The 14,220-nt window shown below is 46.0% G+C and overlaps 1 protein-coding gene across 4 annotated transcripts in view; it reads left to right on the top strand.

Moving 5' to 3' along the window:
- Positions 1-14,220, top strand: part of NUP93 (nucleoporin 93) — an 82,859-nt gene that overhangs the window by 39,769 nt on the left and 28,870 nt on the right. For all 4 annotated transcript variants that reach the window (XM_035336366.1, XM_035336369.1, XM_035336367.1 and 1 more), the window contains 2 exons: positions 7,399-7,461; positions 10,035-10,163. In XM_035336366.1, coding sequence (XP_035192257.1) covers positions 7,399-7,461; positions 10,035-10,163 — 192 coding nt within the window. The remainder of the gene's footprint in view (positions 1-7,398; positions 7,462-10,034; positions 10,164-14,220) is intronic.

The following is a 14,220-nucleotide window of genomic DNA, read 5'->3' as shown; positions in this document are numbered from 1 at the left end:
ATTCCCCTGCGCTCTGTGCATCCCAACGTGACATGGCAAAGATTTCCAGAGCCTGAGAATGGAAGACTGGTGTGTGTAACTGACGTTGTTTCGGATCCTCTCTGATGAAGGAGAAAGAGACAACACATAATATAAATATTTACTAAATTTGTAATAATTGAATTCGCTGTACAAGTAATATATATGTTACAGTGGTTGATGTATTCTGTTTTCTAGAACCAAGTGTTGCACTTCACACAATTTTATCATTGCGATCGGGATTTTTAAATCTTGCAAGCTTCTCGGATGTACCTTGTAAAATCCTAAAATGCATAGGAACGTAGCAATTAGCTCCTCGCATAACAAGGAAATTAAATCACTTGTAAGTACGACAGTAAGTGCCTGGCACCATATTCCAGCAGGGAACATGAGCAGTAGCATTGCCTCAATACGCCCCTCACGATAAAGCTATCTCCCTGTGTATTTCACAGAAAATGTTCTTATTTGCACAAATGCACGTCAGAGGATGAGGCTGGCTGTGGGCTTTGCCACTGCCACTTGGTGCAGGGGTGGTTTGGTGTTAACAGGTGGTTTGGCACTAGCCCTTCCGTGCCTAAACAGGTGGCCTCCTGGCTGGAGCAGGACCTATGGGGCGTTTGTATTTCTTCCCTCAAAGACTGGAAACCGAAGGAGCATGTTTCCAGTCTTCATTTGCCAGGTTCAAATGGCCCCAGCAAGAGTCAAAGAGCACACGCCATCTGCCCCCACTTCTGCTGATGTGTGATTTCATGAGGAGTGATTCTTGCGGCAGTTGGAGTTTCTCCTGTCACAGCTAGAAGGAATGATATTTATCCACCACCACAAAATCCAGTGTTCCTGGATACAGTCTGAAGATTACTGTGAGAACTGCTTGAGTTTCAGATTGACCATCCTAAAATAGTAAAATAATACAAAAAAAAAAAAAAAAAAAAAAAGGTGTTCAACACCATGCATCACATTGAGGCCACACAGGCGGTGGGGCAGGCCCCTACCAAGGGCTCATCTCCAGGCCAGGTTCGCTGCCATGCATCTTCCACCCTGCACGGGAGGTGTCGAGGAAGCCTTGCAGGTAAATGGCGGTGCTCCTGCTCCTTCTTCTGTGAGGTGCTGTGCCTGCTGAGCACCCCGCTGCAATGGTGCAGGCACCGATACTCGCTGCCGCAGGAGGGAGGTCCGCACTGCCGCGGCTCTGCCGGGAAGGACGGCAGCATTGCAGCTTTGCAACGTTTGATTTTGCTGGAGCAGAAAGTCAGCTGCTTTGGAAGTGCAACGAACTGTAAAATCACTGTTAGTCGTGCAGTGGAGCAGAGCTTGGGCCAGGGTTTGTATATTTTTGTGACTCACCACCGTTGAAACGCTGTCTGCTCACAAGGCAGGGAGGAGCTCTCCCACCTTTGCTTTTGCATGAATTGAATGGGAGTGCTGCCTACGAGCATGGAGCACAGTCACTGCATGCTGGTGGACGTGGTTTGAGACAACGTCTGAAGGCAGGTAGCAGAGCAGCAAATCTTCTCCAAGCCCAATATTTGGCTGAGTTTAGTGTCAACAGTGTATTAATTTTTTAGAAAACATTGGAGAATTTCTTACTCTAAATATGGTGATAAGGAACTTCTGAACTGCTCATTGCAGTTTGACAAGCTCAGCTGTCTTAGGCCAGGCAGACTTTTCGTGTTACTAGATCCTGGAATTGCAGGCTCGTGGGGAGGTCAGACATGACCTTTACCATTTGTCCTTTCTACATTAGATGGGGAGAAGGCATGTTTCCTCGTACTGCACAGCTGAGACCATGCTGTTGTGCTTTTGAACAAGGGTTTTCCTTCCTCAGGCTCATCCCACCTCTTCAAGGTGTAGATTTTTTTACAATCTGGATTGAAGGCACTGATTTGTGCATGGCTGTGGGGTGAGCCCCCTCAGACCTTCTTTTTTAGTGGACATGTGTGTACGCTGATTTGTTCCTTATCCTATTTTTTCTTCCAGAGAGAAACATGGCTGGGAGGGCTGTGCCAGAACTTACCACCTCTGCGAGTGTGCTCAGATATGTAGGATTGTGTTAAGCAAATCTTTTCAAAGTAACAATTTAAAAAAAATTGCTAGTAGGGATAAATAAATCAGGTACTTTGTCTGGAGCTACTGTTCCCACTGCTGAAGAGTGATTTTTGTTAATGGTGTAGTTGTCATCCCTGCTGGCCTTTTGAAGGATTCACTGGATCTACCGGAAATCCAGCACTTGAAAATATTTTAATCAAAGAGCAATTGACTTGAAATGGCCCAGATTGTTCATTTCATTTTCTCCTTTCTTCCCCTGCCAGTGAAAAATAAGCATCGCTGTCAACATCCAAGGCCTCAGTATACTATTTGGCAACATTTGCCTTCTCTTGACAGCTTGAATACCAAGATCAAGTATTAAAAGTATGGCCTGGCTGATGCAAGTAATTAAGAGACTTCTATCAGCCAGGAGAGAGTTTACTAACCTCATTTACTGCAGTAAATGGAAGAGACTTTCAATCTCCTGTCAAAAAGAGACCGTCAGTGCATGCATGCCCTTTCGTACTGATAATGACTTAGTTACTCAAACACTTTCTTGCTGGAATTCAGGCCGGAGCAAGGCTGGATCCTGTCACACCAGGCCGTGTCAGGCAGCGCCATGAGGGATGAGGGATGGCAGCAGAGAGCGGGGACATGGCACGGCCTGCCCTGCGCTGCTGGGGCACCTCTGAACACATCCTCCTGGATAAGATTCTTGGAAATTGTGTGTGTTTTTGGTGGAGGACACCATCTTCTGGCAATGTCCTCTCCCGTCATGGTGGTGAGGGCCTGTCGGACCAAGTGAAATGGTCGTGCTTTGCCTCCATTCTCACTCAAACCTTCCTCACCCCTCAAGTTTCAAATGAAGCTTAAGGTGAGTAACCTCAGAGACGAAACTGTGAAAATATTTCATACGCACTTCAGCTGTGCCTCTTTTTGTTGTGAAAAGCACCTGCTAACGCCCTTTAAGGGCCCACCCCATTGCCCCATTTTCCCTGGGGTAGCCGGGAGCCAAGGTGAGTTGTGTGGAGGCTCTCCTCTGCACGCCGTGTTCGTAGCCTCTCCGTCGCAGGTTCCTGCACGTACCTGGCGGATCTCAGCGGCAGGCAGGCATCTTTTCTGAAGGGCTACAAGCCAGAGCTGGAAGCAGGGTGGAGTAGATGGGATTAAGGGCTGTGAGGAGCAAGGGGCAGGGTGTGAGGCATCACGGATGGCTGGGGAGATTGGGCTGATTGTTGTAGGAGCATAGGACTCGGATTCGGTACCAAACAGGGCTGGATTTCAGCTGGCAGGGAGAAATTCAGGAGATAAAACTGGAATCCAAGGGGTGAGAGATCCAAGAGGAGCTGTAACGTGCTGGGGAAGGATGCTGAGGGCCAGTAGAAATGCAAGATCAAGCAATGGGACTAGCTGGAAAATGGGAACCTGAAGGTGGGAGAGTGGGTGTATTTCCAGGCCTGTGTCCCCGTTTGGCAAATATCTTCCTGTCAGATACTGTACGAATCACACTTAGGAAACAGCAGCGAGTGTTGCGGAGAACCTGTGATGGAAGAGAGACGTGCTGCTTCCCTTCCAAACGAGGTGCGGGAGGAGTGCGTGGGTGTCCCACAGGAACACAGGAAAATCAAATGCCACAAGTCACACGCTGAAGCAGGACAGCCTGATGTGACTTTAGGGCTCTGTGAGCTTTTTTCCTAAACCTGCCTCGGGGAAATGAGACACGGTTTCATTTTCAGGCAAAATCCAGGCTGCTTTGGGATCCCTGCCATGGCAGAACTTGTGTGGGGAGCCCCAAGGTGAGGATTTCACCTCAGAGGTTTTAGTGATGCTCCCGTTAGCTATTCCTATCTTTGCCATCTGCCGCGGTGAAATAGCCCTTTGTCTCCTAACAATATCTGTTCTCCTTCTGCTTCTCTCTTCGGATACCAAATCCGAAGCAACGTGTCGCTGCTCCTTGTAAAATCAGTGGCATCTCCCCTGAGAGGGCAGCTCCTGCGATATGGGTCATGTACTCCCTTGGACCCACCGTGCCTGCTGAATGCTGTGCCTCTGTATCCTTGTTACAGTCTGCAGGCAGTGGTGGCAAAGTCAAACCCTCTCTCTGGGACCGCAGAAAGCTTTTAGGGTAGGCACAGCTCGGTGAGCACAACCCGGCGCTGTTCAAGGCTCAGACCCCATAGGTAATGCAAATCCTTGATGCTGTTACACGGTCTGAGATTTTCATGGGGCCAAAATTCTCCAGCATGAAGCCCATCGCTTCCATCCTTCTGCCCACCCTTCTTCCAGAGAGCTCTGCTTTAACTTGTAGCAGGTGGACGCTGGTGTGCATTTATGTAGGTAAGTGAAAGCTAAACGGGCAGTGACCGAAGCCCGCTGCACCACTAGGTGGCAATGCAATAAGCGAGGGAATAAATGCTGGTGGAGCAGCACTTCAATCTTTATTTTAAGGTGTGAAATTTTGGCTACCAGAGCCCAGAGTGATGGCTGCAGGAAGTGCTGTTTGGCCTAGGCAGAAGCAGTCTCATTAACGGTAGCAGGAACCCCAGTGTCAGTTGCTGAAACTCCCTCTCCTGAGCTGTAATAATTAGGCTGTAATTAACTGAGGCAGCAATTGTCGTACTACAGTCACGTTTAGCACAAAGCATCGGACCAACGTTTTTAAGATGTGCCTTCTGTTAGTGAGCCAATATAGATATTTGAGAGGTGTGAAGATTTTCATTTGCTAAAAGATTTGGTTTTGAGATGGAAAAAGACAATTACCATCCCCTGATGGGCATTCAGTGTCATCTAATACCTTGAATGGACCTAGTGAGCTCCGGGAGTGGGGAGGTTTCATTAAGAGTGATACTCAGGCTGGATTTACGTTCTCCAAGGGAAGTTCTAGCACACTTATATCACACTGTGGATTACCATCACTGCTGTGTGCGTTTCTAGGCAGGTTCCCAGGCTGTCTTCCATTTGGTCACCTCTCACGCAGCAAATAGTGTTTTCCCCTGTGTATTGCAAAATAATTGTTTTATTTGGTGGAATTGTTGACCTCTTCCTTTCTGTCCCTATAAAGAGGTCTCAGGCAGGACTCATGATGTCTGTCTCAGGGCTTTCAGGAGCCAGGACTTGCGGAGGGAGCAGTGAGGAGGGCACTCAGCACGTCCGCAAGCTGCAGTGCCCAGCACGGCATGCTAGCACCTTCCATCGCATCCACGTAGCTACAGGTCTGTGTCCCTGAGGCAGTCGGGGGTTTTTGCATGTAAAATTAGCAGCGTTGTTAAATGATACGGCAAATGGTGCTGGGCTCTGCAGTATCAGATCCCTACTGTCAGACCTGCAGGTATGTCTTTGTTCGTAAACTGGTGTGTGCTTTCGAGGTGTGGTCGTTAAGTATAATTCCAGGGAATTCTTCAACCCACTTTGGGAGTGGGGGGAAAGGAGAGAAGGAGGAAGGGAAGACTTGCTGCCCTTTTGCAGACCTTCCGACCTTGCAGCCAAAGACAAACCTTACAAAGGCACGTCTCCATCCCTCCCCACCTCCCGCATGGTGCCCAGACCTGGTCTTGGCCCCGTTAGGTGCCTGCGGCAGCTGCGGGAGTACTTGGTCCCCAGACACGTGCAAGGATCTGCATTTAGCTTCCCTTCTCCAGATTGTAACTGCGATTTCTCTGCGGGCATTGTCTAAAAATAAAGTGGGACGTGGATGAAGAAATGGAGACTATGCTGTGTGCCAGTAGCCCCTTCTTCCATATATAATTCAAGGGGAGCTGCATCGCTTGTCTGTCCCAGGGGGCTTCAGGTCTGTCTCTACCTGCTGTACAGAAAGGGGTCACGTTCCTATTTCAGCTGAAGGGGGTTAGAGGATGTCCTATACCCACGTACTGCCTGTTCTGTGAGTTGCAGAAGGGAAGGTTGCCATGCCATGCCCTTGATCTCACCCACGGGTGCTGGGAAACAGGAAGGCAGACAGCACACCTACGTTGTCTGCCAATTTTCTTCATTTCTGAGAAACCGCAAACCTTCCTCGCCTCTCAGACCGAAGTAGCAATCTGATACCTGTAGTTGTGTGTAATACAGCTGCAGGGCTATTTTTACGACCTGCCATAACTATATTTTCCCAAGGGTCCAGACCCTCCTGGTGGCGGTGGGTTGCTGTCCTGCTACAGGACCTGTGCTCCCCTGGAGAGCTGCAGCTTGAGGTAGGGTGTAAGGATCGATACCAATACTGTCAGATCGTTAGGGCAGGAAGATGAAGCAAACGAAGAACATGAAAGCCTCCTAAATCCCGACAAATTCAGTCCTGCACTGCTACAGTTGTATATCCTCGTTGTAAAAGCGTAAAGCACAGCACGCTGAGTTCCCACTCCCTTGAGCTGTCAGTGGCCTCTTGAATTTTAGGTGTGTGCAATGAGCATACAGACTCAAGTATTAGCACTTGGAGTCGATAACGTTATCAATGATTACTTCAGAGGGAAACAAAAGTTTGTTGTTGTTGTTTTGGAGAATGATTAAATTGAAGTCTGGGAGTGCAAATCAACTGGGTTTGTCTAATCAGTGTTAGAACAGTAAATATGTAAAACAAAGGTGTTCATGTTAGGTTGTAATAAGTGTTTCCCATTTGTTCCCTGTGTATGTTGCAGCAGCTTATTCATTAAATGCAGGATATCATGTGTTTGCTGGTATTGGTCACAAAAATAATGTTTAGGATAAGAAACTACAGCTCATTTGAATTGGTTCACATACACCAGACCTGTTGTGAGATTTATTGATGTACTAAAAATGTAACTCTAAAATTTTTAACCACTCCAGCTGTGTATAAGGAAGGACCATGCAGTAAACTTCTGCTCTGTGCTTTCCAACTGTTTAGTTACTTTCATCCTTTTTCAACTGATTATTTTTAAAGCTTTTTCACAGTTCCTATCGAGCCCACAAGAGCTCCACTCCTGCCTGAAGCTGCCAAGTCAAAACCTTTTTTTCTCTTTTTTTTTTTTTTTTTTAGCATACTCAAGTCCAACAATCTTATCTGTGCTTATCGCTCCTACCAGCTTTCATCCTAGCTCCCTCAAATAGAGAGCAAGAGGAAGCAGTTGCTGGGACACAGAGATAAAAAAGAATAGAAGCAGGATATTTCACCAGGATTTAATGCATATTAAAACAGGGGATTAATGCGTTTTCATTTTCACGCTGCTCTGTATGGGCATCTTGCTGTACCTCTGGTGAAGTGAAGTGACCTTTAAACTTCTCTGGAATGGACTGGGGAGAGCTGCCAGCACTTCGTGGAGTTGAAAGAGCTGAGTAGTACAATATGTATCTGATGGTAGCGCGAGGTGGCTTTTAGACTGAAGCTCTGTTTCTCCTTTTCTGCAGGGATTCCTGAAGAATGAAAAAGATAATGCCTTGCTGTCAGCCATTGAAGAGTCCAGGAAAAGGGTAAGTTGGAAGCAAATACCTTTTTATAAACAAACCACACAAAAAAACACACATAAGGGGAGGGAGGTGGTGGATCTTGAGGAATTATTTTTAAATTAGACATTTAATAAACCTAGTGGAATTTAAGAGGACTGTCTACAGAATATCCAATAGTTAGATGTAAAAATAGTTGCTTAGAATTTCCAGAAGAAATAATTTTCAGTCGCATTTCAGCTGCAATATTATGTAGGGTCTGGAAGCTCACAGCGTTAAATGTGAGTTTGAACAAAGCAGCTGCTTGTATGGCACAGCATCTCCCTACGAGTGCCTTCTTTTCTAGAGGTGATAACGCTAGGATAATGTCACTCTCTTTGCTCTGAGAAGTACCTCGTGCCTTGACCTCCTGTACAGGGGTGATGCTCTGTGGATTTGTGGTGACTGTTTCCCCAGGTCTCAGGAGTTGAGGCGTGGTGCTCTCCGCATGACTACGTTCAGACCCACACAGCAGCAGTACTGCAAGGTGTAATTCTCGTCTGTAGGACAGCCAGAATGTGATGCTGCTTACACTGAACTCTCTATATTAAAAACAATTTTTGAAGCTGTGCAAAAAAAAAATGCTACAATAAGAAAGCAGGAGTTGTCACTTAGGCTCAGAGAAAGGGTTTGAGCCCAGTTTTCTGTCCTCAGAGGGGACCAATGCCTAGGCAATCTGTAAGGGAAAAGGACTGAGCTTTCCCCCGTTCATCTCCTGTCTCGGCACCTCAAGCAAATAGTTGTTGTAGGATTTTCTGAGCTGGAAGCTGTTGTCTGATGCAAAATTCGTCTTATTGTGGTCCTGAGTCTATTAAGGCTTTTGGTATCTGTCATATTGGGGGCAGTGATTTCCACAGTTGAATTATGCAGCGTGGAAAAACTCTTCCTGTTCGTCTTGAAGTTGCTGCTTCGAAATGTCACTGCACGCTTCCAGTGCTTATGTTACGATCATTTCCCTACACGTATGCTTGGGGCACCAGGTTTAGAACTGAGCCTGTGTTTATTTCAAATGATAAGGAATGGTACTTAAGCATTATTAAATTATTTTAATTACATATAATTATGCTGTAATTATTGAAGCATATTTAAACCCCTGTTGAAGTGATTATAGTGAAAGTAAGAAGACCTACATTCCATCATGGAAGTATAAAATGATTTTATATTATAGGGCAAGAAACAAAAATCATATGCTCTAGTTGCATGCGCTCACCATAATTAAACGCTTGTCAAATGTCACTGCCTTTTACCCATTCGCTTATACTAGGGAATGTTTAATTGACAGTACCCTAAAAGCAGTCCATAAGAGATGAAATCTTAGCCAGCCAGCCAAAGCATGCAGTTATGTACACTGCAGCTCAAAGCGATTTGAAAGAGAGACAGAGAGAGAGGGTTGGGAAAGATAAAGTAGCAGTGTGTGGCTTCTTCTCCTGAGTTAGTGGAAACAAGAGCATTTCCTGTCCCAGTATACTCAAGGCTGCTGGCTAGCACCACTCCAGCAATAACAGGAACAGCAGAGAAGCATCTTCGATATCCTAATGCTTGTTGCCAAAATGAGGAGTGTTGAGCAGAGCTCTTCCCCTCCATGCATTCCTCCATCAGATCTGGAGCTGTTGTGGCACATCAGCCATTTTAAAGGGTGTTTCTTTTCAGGGTGTGATTCTATGTGATTTACTGCTCTTGTTTTCCAGATGAGAAAGGCTTTCTGGTTCTTCCGCACCCGCTGATCTTCCTTAATGATTTTTATATTTCTTGTATCATATTTCCTATTTACAAGGAAAAACATACTGATAAAGACCTGAAACTGCAATACGGGCTATGAACAGACATCTCTATTAACAATGCAGTGCATCAAAGCTTTATCACCTCCACGGAGGTGTAGAGCTGTTTGCCAGTAGAGAAACAGGGCTCGACAAACCACGCAGATCAGTGGTGACCTGGATATCGTGTGCATGCAGCTGGGTGGCCAGCTGCTAAATTAACAAAAGGTGTGGGCGGAGGACAAGGAGCCCTTAACTTCCGTGCTCGTTATCTTAGCCCTGTACCAGGGTCAGAGCTCGGCGTGTGCTGCTGCCCCCTGTGCTCTTTCTGCAGTTCTGTAAACCAGGACTGCTGCTGGTACAGGTTAGGTCTGTGCTCCAGTGGGGTGAAGTGGGTATTTCGGATCCAGGCATCTTATGCAGAAGTTGCAGCTGTTGCTGCCGAGGGAAATGGAGAGCTCAAGAAAATCTTGAAGTCGTGAGCAATTGTGGATAGCATCTCAGCCTGTCCATTTCCAACCTGCTGGGCTTTCTGTGTGTCAGCACCACAGTAAAGACAAATATCCGATGATTTAGTAGCTGGGTACGCAAGAGCTATATTAATTCATGCACGCCTATTTTCTGAATCCCCTCGTACCTAACAGGAGGCCTGATAATATCCAGCAAATCGTTAGCTCTTGAGGGCTGACCAGGTTGATTTAGCTAGTTTCTATTTTAAGCTGGTCTGTTAATATAGCAGAGCTGGTTAGTGGTTGCATGCTGTTTGGTGTTCCTGTCTATTCCTTAGCTCTTCTTCTTCAACAGACCTTTGCTATGGCTGAGGAGTATCACCGAGAATCGATGCTGGTTGAATGGGAACAGGTGAAACAAAGGATTCTTCATACCCTGCTGGCATCGGGGGAAGATGGTCTCGATTTCACCCAGGAAAACGAGGTAACTGCCTTCCTGAACACTGCGTGGTCGCACACAGCTGGCACTCCGACGCTGCTGAAACCACCTCTGGATTATTTTATAGCTACAGCCGTTGAAAATAAGTGATATTAAAGCTCTATTTAACTTGAAAATGGTTGCAACTAGTAGAACGCATTGCCTAGCGAAGTATCGAACCTCCGTTTTTATTGACTGATTGGTGCAGGCAGTGAAGCTCCTGTTGCTGAAGCCGTTTTATGTGCAAGTTGGAAGCTCAGTCACCCTAGTGCATAGGAGATTGATACATCCAGTGGACAGAAAACTTGTCGGGGTGAACTTCTCCTTCAGGGAACCTTTGCAGAGCTAATGAGACCAGACAGCTTCTCAGGTGTAGTTGTTCTCCCAAACAGGTCTTGCAATGTCTCTTCCCCTTATCGCTGTCTACTAGCCAGCATTTATGGCTTTTCGTAGGAGGGTATGGAAGTCTCTTGGGTTTCTTGGCAACACCAGTTGAATATTCAAAAAAAAAAAAAAAAAAAGGAGGATGCTTTCCTTTTACCTTGCTCTCTCACTGTTGTGCCTCTAAGGCCTCTTGCACTCAGCAATTCAAGGTTAATCCAGTGGTGGCCAGATCCTTTGGGCTAGACAGCCCCTGTTTGATGTGAAAAGGTATTGACTAGTAACTCAAAACATTACATGTGTGGTGTTACAATTTAAAACTTTAGTTTTTCTTAAAATGCTGCAGTGCCATGAGCAGAACGTGGCCCAGCTACGTGCAGAGTTGTGGGAGCTCCACCCCTGTGAGCCAGAGGCGTCAGACATCAGCTGCGATCCCTGCAGCATGAAGTTGCATCGCAGCCCCAGCACACTGCTCCATCAAAAACTAACCTTGAGAGGAGAGGCAGTATGGAAAGAGCATTGCTGTGCTTTCAGGCCAGAAGACAGGCCCAGTTTTTTTTATAGCCATCTTCCCCATGCAATTCCCCTTTTTATATATATATATTTTCATTGGGGTGACTTACGGAGCTGCAAACTGCATTAAAAAGGAAAAAAAAAAAAGCTCTTGGTGTTAATGGGGTATGACCTGTATAGGGATTTGGAAATAATTAAAGCTGTTAATGAAATGTCCCTTTCTGATTACTGTTCTTTTAAATATAGGTTAATCCCAGATAGCATACATCTCTTTATAGAAGCTATTTTCCCTAGAGTGTATTTTACTGATACTTCACTGTGACTTTTCAGAAGGCTGTCCAGTGTTCCCCTATTAGGGATGTTAAATAATGCAGGCTGAATTCGTTTAAAGCTAGGAACAGCTCTCCCATTACTTTAGGAGACGAGTCTGAAGACTTGGCAGCTGTTCTAATAGCTTCTAACATCTTTGATTTGTGAGAGTTACTAGTGTGGGGTTTGCCTTCCAACGGGTGGATACCAGCTGCTGGGAGAAGCAATATAATAACCTCCCCTGAAAAGCCCAAACCCCTTTTCTGCTGTTTCAGTATCAAAATGGACACGAACCCCAGCCCGTGGCACTTGAGATGCCAAGCATCAAATTGGTGGGAGGGGGGAAAAACCCTTTAACAGTTTCCATGAATGAGTTTAAAGACTCAGTGTACACCATCGCTCGGTAATACTCCACTCTCCCTTTCAAAGCACTCGTGGTATCGGTATGTCATTTCAAGAGCATTTAAAATCCTTGATATATTCCAGTCTTAGCCTCAAGAAGTCAAAGGTCTGAGAGGTTTGAAGTGCATCTACTGTGTTAAAAGCCTGTTATCTAACCTCCCCACAGCAGGTTGTTCTTCTAAAGCCTTGTTCCAGTCAAATAAGTTTTTTGTGTGTGTGACACAAACAGACACAGCCTGTGGAATATAGTAGAGGTTTAATTGATATCCTCTGGAGATGGAGAATCAACTGAAAAGGCACAGATCCAAACACAGCAGGGGGCCGGTCTGCCTGCGAGCCAATTCTCAAGCTTTGGGCAAGCTAATTTGGGCAGAGTGAAATACCAACACATTATTCATGAAAATAAGACCAATTAACAGGCAAAGCTCATGATTCAAAGAAGCTAGCGCAGGACTTGCCATTAGTGGTTTCTGTTCTGCCTTGTCCCCCAGCCTGGCCTTTTTCCCCGTGAGGGAAAAACTGAGCTAAAAAAAGGTGCTCCTTGGGAGGAGGAAAGGAAGCCTGGCTTTTGTTTTCAGGATATCAAACACCTATGTTACGTTCTCAAGGTGTTTGTTCTGAGTCTTGTTCTGTTGGGTTCTGAGGCATTTCTTTTGTCCTTTTATTCTTTTTTTTTTTTCTTCCACCCCCTCCCCAAGCTCTTCCCCTCCTGCTGTCGAGCAGCCCGCTCCCGCAGTGCCTGAGAGACACCGTTGCTCTCGCTTCCTCCTCTGCCCTCCGTGTGACGATTTCACATCCCCTAAATCCCAAGGAGCGCAGGATCCTTTCCTCTCCCCCGCTGCACCACGATGGGTTTTGATGCTGTTTCTCCAGCTCGGTCTCCTGCGTAGTTATGCGCTGCATCTAGTGGCCAAGCCATTTGGAGAGCTGACAAAATGTCTGCCCAGCCTTCTGCTGAGGAATGTGCATATGCATATGAGGGCGATGAATAATGCAGCTTTCTGGGCGTGCAGTTGGGTGCACAGGCGAGGCTGAATGCTTGGCTGAGTACAAATGAAGGACTCCTTTGAAAAGCAGCATCGTTCAGCTAAATGAATTTAAAGATAAAACTGTGATGGTGGCGCAGTCTAATTGCAGTTTTTGCAAATGGATAACATTCAAAATAAATAGCGTGGCTCTGAACAGTCTTTTGGAAAGACCTAAATTCAGGGCAGGGAGAAGCAAACATGATTGATCGAAACAGCACGAGCTGTGTGAGCAACCCCAGACCAGATAGGCAGAGAGGTGTGTGTGTGTACTTCTGCAGTCCTTGGTGCATTACCAACTTTTCCTTTTTAGCATTTGCTGCTCCAGTTAAGCTTCAGAAGCTGACCTAAAACATAATTCCCCTCGTACGCACCTAGCTGCTGTTTCCAGCACATCCTTCATCATCTTTTCCTCGCTTGAAAACTCGAGAAGTTCTGACTTGCTGCAAAAGCATATACTCCCCCTTCCCCAAATTTCCTCCCTCGCTGTGGCAGACGCCTCTTCAGACACCGGCTGCTGGCTGCGGAGGGTTTGCCTGCACACCTATCCATTCTGCACCTGAGGGTAAAGACTGGAAACGGCCTTCCCCGTGCTGACTCACTGCTGTAGTTTCCTTTTTGAAATTTCCTTTTAGCCCGACCATGAGATACTCCAATGAGCTAGTTTTTTTTTCTGTTTACGTTTAATAATTCAAAGATGGAGCCAGAATGTGAGTGTGAGATGGAAAAAAATAGGAAATGCTCTAGCCTCCGTGGCTCTTGCTATAGGAAAGAAAAGCATAAGAAAAGCAAGACAAATTCTGATATTCCTGGTTGGTTGGTTGGTTGGTTTTTCTCACTGAAAGGCCAAGCTGGTTGAGGGCATTTAAAGAATTTCCTTGTACTGTGTCAGGTCTCAGCTGTGGCAAATCGTTAATAAGTGATCCTCAAAGCGTAATGGATAGGGGAAAATGAAAACTGGAAAAAGGAGAAGAGCCAAAAATCCTAAACATTCATTCTTTGGTTTCAGATGTGCACTTCTGAATTCAGATCCTTACCTGTGGGTTTTAACCTGCCAGTCCTGCGCTGCTTTCTGGGAAGGCAGCCACACAGATGCTGCTCTTTGGTGCTGCGGTACAACAGCAGCAGAAAAAGGAACCGGATTCGCAAAATAAAGCCCCAGTCCTTGTATTTCTGGTGTCTGAGCGCTGGTTGAAAAGTGACACCAAGTCACAATGTACCCTTCTTGCTTTAGAAGATGAAACCTCATCAGTAATTAATGACAGCGTCCATAATTTAGTGTTACTTTAAATAACTCTGCAATTTATCTAGCACAGCAGAGGGGAAGGCTGCAAAGCGCTATTTCTGCCATCACGTCTGTTTCCCAGGAAACCTGCTTTAACGGCTTCTTTGTTCTTTAGAACAAAGAATTTGTCGTTTTTAGGTGGGTTTGA

This window comes from Oxyura jamaicensis, chromosome 11 (genome assembly GCF_011077185.1).
Source record: "Oxyura jamaicensis isolate SHBP4307 breed ruddy duck chromosome 11, BPBGC_Ojam_1.0, whole genome shotgun sequence".
NCBI lineage: Eukaryota > Metazoa > Chordata > Aves > Anseriformes > Anatidae > Oxyura > Oxyura jamaicensis.
The sequence above is the reverse complement of the archived record's forward strand: the minus strand, read 5'-3'. Positions and strand labels throughout refer to the sequence as shown.